Source organism: Zeus faber (assembly GCF_960531495.2).
Source record: "Zeus faber genome assembly, chromosome: 1".
In the NCBI taxonomy this organism is placed as follows: domain Eukaryota; kingdom Metazoa; phylum Chordata; class Actinopteri; order Zeiformes; family Zeidae; genus Zeus; species Zeus faber.
Window position 1 is genome coordinate 11345139 of NC_137193.1, and position 9845 is coordinate 11354983.

Below are 9845 nucleotides of genomic sequence, written 5' to 3' on the forward strand. Positions count from 1 at the left end.
GAAGATGCAAAAGAGCGGCCTTGTTTTGTCCCAGGGGGGTAGGCCGAGGAGGAGGAGGAGGCCGAGGAGGAGGAGGAGGAGGAGGGCCAGCGGCGAGGCCACAGCATGTCAGCCCGTGGCGGTTCTCTGGGCCCTTCGTGGGCTCGGACGATCTGAGATGCGAGTTTTTCTGGGGCAAAGTGTTAAAACAATTAGAGACACGCGAGTGACTCGGACCACCCGCAGGCCCGCGGTCAGACGCTGAAGATCTCAGAACACAATATTAATTATATTATCGTTGTTATTGTTGTTGTTATTATTATTATTATTGTTATTGTTTTGTTTGTTGTCATTATTATTATTTTATTTTTAATTAATTTTTAAACAATTATTTTTTTTGTCTTTTATTATTGACACAATAATAAGAATAAGAATAATCTGAATAACAATAGAGCTTTTTTCTTTATTATTTTCCAATGTGATATTATTTTATCAAGTTGCGATGCTCAAAGATTACATTGTGAACAACAAGTGAATTTTTGAGCTTATAACATTTACGGGAACATGAATCCTCTTTTGAGCCAATGAAAAAATGCACAATAAATCATTACTCCTACGCACACACACCCAGCCCGGGGTTAGGACTGGTATGTTACCGCGTGAAAAGCACACGTTTCCTGCCAGATCCCATTGCGCATGGCGGTAAGTGCATTTTAAAACAGTGACTCGTTGAAACTGAGTCATGGGCTGAGATGGTCCCCGGTCCCAGATCCTCCATCGCTCTCTCTCTCTCTCCCTCTGTGGGAGGAGGCACACGGGGAGGGGACGAGGAAACACCGCTGTGAGACAGGGAGTGTGTGGTTGGGAGGGGATAAGAGAAAAATGAACAGCGTGTCTTCAAGACCACCAGGACACAATGTTAAAGCCTCGGACGAGTCCACAGGCGGTCTTTCCGTATGGCATAGAGGGCTCGGGGGGCCTCGTCGATTTGCGTGGATCTCTTTGTGTGGACGTTTCCCAATAATTCGAATTTCAAAAAAATTTAAAAAATAAAAATAAAAAGGTCCCTGGGGAACGTGCAGAGCGGACACCTAAGGCGCTACGGTGCCGGGCGGCTGTTTGTTATTTAGGTCCGTGCCGACGACACCGCGGCGCAAGTGCAACGTATGTCGTCTGAATTAACTACATGGGATGAATCAAACGGGCCAAAAAGAAGCGAAAGTACCAATAAACAAGGATCGTCATCAGTACAAAACCGAGTCTGATGAATTACATGATTTTTTTTTAAATCGGATATTATGAAATATCGGATTTCGCATGGTTGAAGGAGACCTTGATAGCACTCGGTGGTTTAAGGAGACAAGTGGCTGGGTGAGGACTTCGGTGTTGGGCGGGCTTGAGGCTTCCGCGCCACGGTGATCTTTTGAAGGCCTCCGCGCACGTTTGAAAGCGTCCGGGGGCCAGCGCCGGCGGGGAAAGGCCACCCGGCGGCGTGAGGGTTCAGACGCCGTCCATCCGGATCCGTCCAGGAGGGCGGGACTAGACTTTATGGTTTAGCGTCGGATGGGGACTTAAACGTCGGAGGCGGGGACTTGAGAGTTTCCTCCCGAGACCCGGGCTGAGTGTGAAGGCCCCCCCCCAAGGTGTCGTGGCGGCGTTGCGAGTGTGCGCCCGGTCCACGGATGCCGGGGCGGCCGGCCGGTTTGGCTCGCTGTGGACACCACTGCACAAGTTATTTCATGTCAGGGTACTTGTGCTTAACTTAGTTGAAAGGTTTACGTACTTCCCGCACCACTGATTGGCAGGCAGACAGGCAGGCAGGCAGACAGACTCAACTTACAAAACGGAGTTACAGGACAGAATCTTTAATCCTATCCTTAATTTCCGATAGTATTCATGAGGTAAAAGAGAAATAGTGTTGGTAGATGTTTTCTATTACAATACATCCATTCGTATTTACAAGTAGGAGTACTGACAGGATCAATACCATTTCCGATGAATAGGGTTTGAACGCTTTCGCTTCGGGTGTCAAGGACATTTTTTGGGACTCGGGGCTCTCAGATCTTTTGGCTCCATGTTGGAGTCTCAGTTCAGCCTGTGAGTCGCTGCGGTCAGATGACTCTTTCGCTGGAGTGACTCCCGACTCCTGAGTCCTTCAATAAAGTATTTGGAATAGTATTTATTATATTGATCATCTTTTTCTTTTTCCCATTGTCTTCTTCTAACTGAGTGGAGAGCGTTTGAATGGTTATGGTTGAATTCTTATTCCGCTTTGCTCACTGAAAAACAGCCCCCTCTAAATAGTTTTTGTTTGCTAGCCACGCCTGCATGATGCGAGGTGGAGAGGGGGCCTCACGTTGGTCCTGCCCGGGGCCTCCAAATCACTATGACCGCCCCTGGATGAGTCCTGGTCAGAAGAAAGAGAGGGTCCTAATGGAGAGGCTTATGAACTTTTTTTCCCACTAAAAACTCTTGTATTCATTTTCATATCGGTCAAGCGCATATATGAGAAATCAGTTCATTTCTCAAGTTTTAACAGATCCCATTTGGGAGACTTTAAACTTTTACTCCGCAATTTTTCAAAGCAAATATCTCATCATATCGGCATATATTCACACTTTTTTTTTTACGCCACGTTTTGAACAGAGTCGCGTTACTTAAAAAAAACTAAATAAGGGATTTGATCTATCAAACTGCTGATTTATTGGGTCCATGTCCTTGTAAATGACTGACACCTCAAATAATGTTTTTTCTTGGAGATCATATCAGGGCAGCACTGCAGGAAAAAGTCACTTCATTCCATATTACAGGCTCTGTTATATCAGGGACCAGGATATGACAAGTACTCTTACTTTTCTACTACTATTTAAGCTCCTCACTTTACTCAATTCGAGATGTCAATATGGTCATTTTGTGAGGGTATTTGTACTTTTACTTCAGTACTTCTTCCACCACTGGAAATTAAAAAAAGGCACAAGGAGGGACTGGTGTGGTGGGACTGAGGGAACCAAAAAGAAAACAACAAAAAAAAAACAAAAAAACCCCAGTAATTGTCTTGCATTCCAAGCGAAATGCGACTCTGGGATGGTGTGGAGGCAGAGCAGCATGAAACCCAGGAATGCGATCTGGGGAAGGACTTCAGCCCGTCACTCTCTCCATCACATGTCCTGTCAGCGGCGCTTCCATTGAGCCGGCGCGCCGCTCCTGACCCCAGTGCGCCGCTCTGAGCCCCAGCGCGGCGATGACGTCATTCCAACGTCATCGGTGTGACGTTTGGAGTCATTGCTTAAGTGTGGCAATCGCATTTCCTGTGCAACATTTTTTTTTTTTTAACAACTAAAATTTTGGCTTCCAGCCCCCTTGACAAGTTAAACATGCTTTGATATATTGTAAGACCATAAATAAAATAAGTTATGTGATGGGAAATGATAAATTAAATCAACCCCTCTCCTCCAATTGAGGGCAAAAGTTCGAAGCTACATCAGCGACATACCCGCTTTTGCTTTAACGCCACCCACAGGGCGACGTTGGGATTGCATGACGACCACACGTTCTAGACACAGGTCTGTTGCCTGTTTCATTCCACAATTTCAACAGCCCTGGCCACTTTGTCACGAAAATATAAAATGGACAGCCGGTGAAAAGTGGCCAGTATGGCTATAGCACTCACTTGTGCAACGTGCCCGTTTACCCCAAACTATTTTAGGTAAAACAAACTGTGACTGTGAGAGCCGTCACAAGAGAATGCAAAACCAATCAGCCCTAGCAGCATGGAAACCGTCTCACCGCTGGTCTGATTAAGACCCTAAATATATATATAGAGAAATGTCTTCAATTATATTATTTTTAACAGGGAGATAAATAAGTAAAAAAAAAAAAAAAAAAAAAGGCTAGGCACACATCGGCCTCTCCCGAGAATTTGCAGATTTAAAATCCTCCGGGCTTCACCGACCCGGATGGGCGGTATGACCACCATTCAAGTAGCAGGGCTGGTCATAACAGCCAACGCGGGAGGGGTTTTTAGAGTTCCCCTGAAACAGAATTGTGGTAAACCTTGCAAGAAACAAGCGACGATATGATGTCTTGGTCATTTATTTCCATTTTATGCACAAAAAAAAGCCTTGCGATAAAAGAAGCCGTTGCCAATAGGGAGCTATGGTAGGAATACGTCAACTTTACTAAACCTCCTAGACAGTTTCTGAGACACGGACATCGGGAAACAAATGAATAACAAAATAAATATGCTTTTTAACACTATACATTATGGTGTGTTACTGTAAAAGGCCCCGAATGGGCTGTACTGTAGTGACATGCAAGACCAATACAGCTTTAGTTCGTCGATCAAGAGAGGCGTTATCACAAAATGATGAAAAAGGTGACGGGAGGGGAATGTTACAAGCAATATACACAGTACAGCCAGAAATATGACAACCACCAAATGAATACAAAGTTCACAAAGTCCAGAAGGCATATCCACAGACTTCCTCTGTTTGTCCAGTTCGTCGTCTTCTCTCCATTAAGTCGAATAGTCCTGCAGAAAGGAGACAACGGCCGCGGGATAGAAGACGTTAGAACGTCTGCAGAAAATAAGCCCAGTGTTGGGAGAGAAATGTCACAGAAACCGTCCCAACTTACAGCTCTGGGTTTCTTGTTCACCTTCATATCGAACCTGAAAGAAAGAATGCACAGAAACAGCGCTTTAGGGAAAGTGGCGGCGGTGCCACACGACAGTGACGGAAGCCAGCGAGGTCCATATGAGCGCCAATGCATTACCCAAACCTATAATCTCTGCATTTCACATCGGCAGAAAAAGCTTATATATATTTTGTCATAAATTAATATAGCAAAACTTTCATTTGGAATAAGAATGGGATCAAGTAAAATAAAACACGACAAAACCAAGTAAAAACTCATCGTCTAATGGAGTCAAGTGAGATGCTGAGATGTTTTGGAGGCACACGGCTCAACGATGCAGTGTCGGACATGCAGTTTGGCTCAATAACTAGCAGGCATGAACTAAGAAATAAAATGTAAAAAAATGGAAGAGTCGAGAGAGAGAGAAGGAGAGACTGCGGAAGAGAAAGGACGGGGCTTGCAGCAGGCAGGATGTTAACACCACAGGAGCAGGAAGAAAATTCAGACTTACTCAAAGTCATAATCAAACATGGCAGAAGGGCTGAGGGGAGGGGTTGCATTAGGGGAAGGAAGAGAGCAGCAGTCGTTAGTACCAGTCCAACTCGTGGCCCACCAGCCCAACTCGTACCCTTGCCACCCAGCTCGTAGCCCACAGCCCGACTCATAGCCCACCAGCCCGGATCATTGCCTGACTTGTAGCCCACCAGCCCCACTCGTACCCTACCCACCCGGCTCGTAGCCCACAAGCCGACTGGTTGCCCACCAGCTCAAATCGTAGCCGTAACGGACCCTTCTCATAGAGACGTCACAACGGCTCAAACAGAGGTTCCTTACGCAACATGTGCACCATTATGGACCACTAACCATTCTTTATTCCACACTGGAATAAAGTATGGTATACTGGCATAATTAAAGTGGTAATCCATAAGATTATTTTGTTTAACAAATTTCCATATGCAAAACTTTATAGCAAAGGCTGCCATAAAAAAATGAAAAAAAAAAGTTTTTTTGTTTTTTTTCCCCCCAAGACCCAATTTCCATGTCATGAACTGAAGGACATGAGCAGTTTGGACCCTGCTGTGACATCTCCGTGAGAAGGGTCCATTTGTACTGCAGTCCACACTGTTACAAGCCCTGATCAGTCCAAAAAGAAGGCACAGCGCTTCAGACCCGCTCTGCCGGGCTGTGATAAAAAAACAATATGGAGGTTAATATGTTTAAAAAAAGGTTATGAGCCCGATCAAACAACGCAAGGAAACTTTTAATACTAGTTCACGCTTCTTATGTGCGTTCCCGTTCTAAGAGAACGACCAAGCCGCTTCAACTGAAATTAGAAACTAAACACAGTTGAGGAAATGGGAAACAATTTACTTTCAGTTGTTTCTGAACCAGTTGAACACAGCTTCCGAGATGGTGAAAAGACAACGTTTAAACGGCCTCACGCCCATGACAACCGCGGACGACGCATCGCCTCTTACCAATCAACATACCGTAAGGCCAGAGCGTCATTAGCTGTTGTTATTATTGTTATTATTGTTAAGGGCTCAGGGTGGGGCCACCACCGCCGGCACCGGCCCCGCGGAGAAGCCTCCCGCTGGCCACGCCGCAGGCCGCGTCCGTGCCGTCCTACCTGTGTCTGTTTTTGTTCTTCCTCTTCTTGTGGCTGCCGTGGTGCCCGCCCGACGAGGACGACGCCGCCTTCTGGGGCTTGAGGTCCTGCAGCGTCCCGTCGCCGTCCTCCGTGTCCTCCTGGCTGGGCTCGTTCTCCTGGTTCTGCAGGTCCGGGGACGTGTCGCTCTCGGTGCCGCTGCCTGGCTCGCCTGAGGACGGGACACAGTGTCAAAGCGCCGACGCCGCACGGGGGGGGGGGGGGCTACCGGAGGAACGCGGGACGTCCTGAACCCATATTAAAGAGTGGGGCTGGGATCGATCCAGCCAGTTTAATAATTCATCGGCTGAAACACAGCTGTGCTCAATTTTTCCTTGTTACCCAACGAACCTGCCAGAGAGTTTGTTATGGAAATCCATCCAGTAATTGTTAACATTTAGTTTCAATTTATTTTTGTCATAAAAATCGAATGTTGCAGACAGGAATTCACCACAACGCAGCGGGGAACCCCCTGCATCCTCTCAGCCTAGAATTCTTAAATGTTCTTTTTTTTTGGACCGCTGCATTTTGATGACATAAAGCAGTTTCACATTTAATTTAACTCGTTTTAATTTCGGCGATTAAACGTCGACCGGAATCACAAGAGATTTCACTTCGGAAGGCAATCTGCGTTGACGCTGCCAAACCTCAAAATCATCTTGACTGGAAAAGGGTGTAATTGCATCAACCGCTTGGGCACAAAAATAAACAATAGAAATCGGGGGAAAAAACGTCAACAAAGGTAAAACGTAAAGAGCAAGGCCGGGGACTTGTGACTCGCTGGAGCGCTCCCGTAGAACAAACTCACGTTTTTCGTTCATGTGATCGGGTATCCCGCCCAGCGCGCACACGGCCTGTTCAAGGAGAGAGAGAGGGAGGGGGGGAGACAACGTCGGCGGTCGTTACGTCTTCGGCAAAGTCGGCGAATCACACCCGAAACGACGGGGGGGGGGGGGGGCGGGCGGGGGAGGGGACTCACCGCGACCGACGTCACCGACGACTTGCTGAACAGACGCTCCGCTTCTTTGAACTTCCGGTTCCTCCTGTCCGTCTTACTGTTGGAGTTCCTGCCACAGACGACAAGCGGAAGAGACGGGAATGAGTTCGCCGTCGGGGTAACTGGATTGCGCGGCAAAAAAAAACAAAACGTGACGATGACTTCAGCTCCTCTTGAGTTCTCGTCGAGGGGCCCCGGGCACTTAGGTTTTTAAGTGACAGGGTACAGGTCAGGTTCGGTTAGTCAATACAGCTTCAAATTGGTTTCCACTCCCAAGCGCTTTGATCCATTCATAACGAGCGCCAACCTGCGCGCTGATGCGTGACGCGATTGTGACGTCATAGAGCCATACCCACCCCTCCCCTCCCCGCTGTATAACAACAAAAAATAAGGCGTTTTACGCCATTCTGGCCGCTTTACTTACTTCTGGTTCGTGAGGTACCTGTCCCATCCTCTGATGATGTTGCCGTACATCTGGGTGTCCTCCAGGTAGCTGCCCTCGAACGCGTAGATCTGTCTTTCCAGGTTCACCAGCGTCTCCTGCCATGTTGGGAGAGATCGGCAGGCGGCGAGCGCTGAGCTTCTTGGGTTGTTTTTTTTTTTGTGTTTTTTGTTTTTACCGCTCGCCGCCAGGCAGCCCCGCGAGAGACGCGACGGGCGCTAAATTCATTGCAATTTCTGCCAAATACCATTTGAATTCGAGTTGTAGTTGAATGGCTGAATTGCAGTTACGTCCACGGCTTCGTTACATACATTGTACGTTGAACGCCTTTTTGTGGCGGTTGGCGAACTAATGTTAGCATGTTAGCATTGGCGGCTAGCAGGGCCCTTGCCAGGGATACAAAGCGTGTTAGCCGAGAGCTAACGGGAGCCAGCGCGCTGCGGCGCGTCGCCCGTGGGTGTACAAACTAAACGAGCGTGGCGTTTACTCACCGCGAGCTCTTGTTTCCTCTTCACCAGCTCGGCGAGCTCCCGGCGGGTGTCGGGGATCTGCGGCGGAGCGGCCTTCGCATGCATCGCCATGATGGATGGAGTGAGTCGAGGAAACCCAACGGCGGCGCGGCTGGAGGCGAACGGCAATAGCGCACTCCGGCCGGGGGGTGGCGCCAGACGACAGGGCGATAACGGAGCCGATGACGCGTTCACGGGAAGCTCGTAAAGCCGAGCGGTGCCAAGTAATGACAAAAATACAGACGAAAACAGGAAAGAAAAAATGGTAGTATACAACGAAGCTAAAACATCACTCAACAATAAACGTCTGTATAATAAGTGTAAAAAGTAGAAAATTGTGACGTTTGCAAGAATAAGTGTACAATCTGTATGTAACAGGGGAAACGATTTTAACTACGAGCGTAACCAACGTTTTTTTTTTTTACATTGTCATGTCAACCAAAACAAGCCAGTCAGAGAAGGAGTTGTGCAGCCGGGATGTATAACTCGGGTTACGTTATTAACCCATGTGAATTGCGTCAAGCGTCTTCATACCCGCTCACCCAACTCCCTCCGAGCCTGAGCGCCTCGGCACTGTGACGTGGAACCCGAAATTCTGACGTGCAACTCCCGAGGCGGTCACAGACCGTTCGAGCGGCTCTTCGCCTGTGGAGGGCCAGAATTACGACCATCAGTTGTTTCCGGAACGCACCATTTGACAATTCACCGAGAGCCAAATCTCTGGGAGTGTTTATGATGTTGCCATGAGAACAGAGCACACTGTGAGTCTGCAGCACAAAACCTTCACTCTAACTAAGCATTGAACACATTGTCTGTTTGCAATGGCAAAACTGTTGGTTCGATTTAGGTTAAATTTGTTTAATGACCTAAGTGTCAATGTCAGTGTTTTCTCTTTTGTCTAAATGCCTTATATATACCTTAGAATATTAGGTTAAAGTAAAACATATTAAACTACATTCACTAATAATGACTTATAATTAAAACCTTTTGTAGCGACTGTGAGCAAATAAACACAATTCTCTACCCGTTATCCCAGAAAATCATGGGCACACTACATAAAGGAATAAATCAAGGTCAGTCAACCTACGTCTCAGCACACAACATTTGATTAAAAAAATAAGAAATTAAATAAAATTTAATAAATATTTGTATATTTATAATATTTGTACTATATGTATATATATTATACATACATACATACATACATCGTGCCTAACAATTTCTTTGACCTTTAAATAGCCTGCAGGATTCCAGGTTCTGTACCCTCGATACCAACAAAATACCAAATGGTGGTGATATGTAATGAAGAGAAGAAGGGGTTTTCTTCACAATCCAAGCGTTTCCTGACACACGACACCGTGGTAGGACAGAATGAGCCAGCGCTCTTACTCATCGCGCGCACACACAGGCACACACACACACACACACACGCAGCTGTGCAGCAGAAACATGTCGGTATGCTGTTGTTTCAGTTTGAAAACCCAGGGCCGGCCACATATGGCTCCTTTGCCTCTCCTGAACTCAGCAGTCCGTCGTTCTCCATAAATGGCACCGCAGGCTTTGCGTCCAAGGTCAGTTTGGACTCCTACTGTATGTTTGGAATCGTCAGTGTCAATTGTGAATTAGGGTTCCTCA

The 9845-nt window shown here is 47.0% G+C and overlaps 1 protein-coding gene across 1 annotated transcript; it reads right to left on the bottom strand.

The window, feature by feature from the left end:
* Window positions 1-4055: 4055 nt before the first annotated feature.
* Window positions 4056-8431, bottom strand: meaf6 (MYST/Esa1-associated factor 6). Its single transcript, XM_080001010.1, has 7 exons — window positions 8193-8431; window positions 7684-7799; window positions 7242-7329; window positions 7071-7116; window positions 6245-6434; window positions 4615-4648; window positions 4056-4510 (listed from the first exon to the last, which is right to left on the bottom strand). The coding sequence occupies exons 1-7, from the start codon at window positions 8280-8282 to the stop codon at window positions 4496-4498; spliced, it is 579 nt and encodes a 192-aa protein (XP_079857136.1). The 5' UTR covers window positions 8283-8431; the 3' UTR covers window positions 4056-4495.
* Window positions 8432-9845: the final 1414 nt, after the last annotated feature.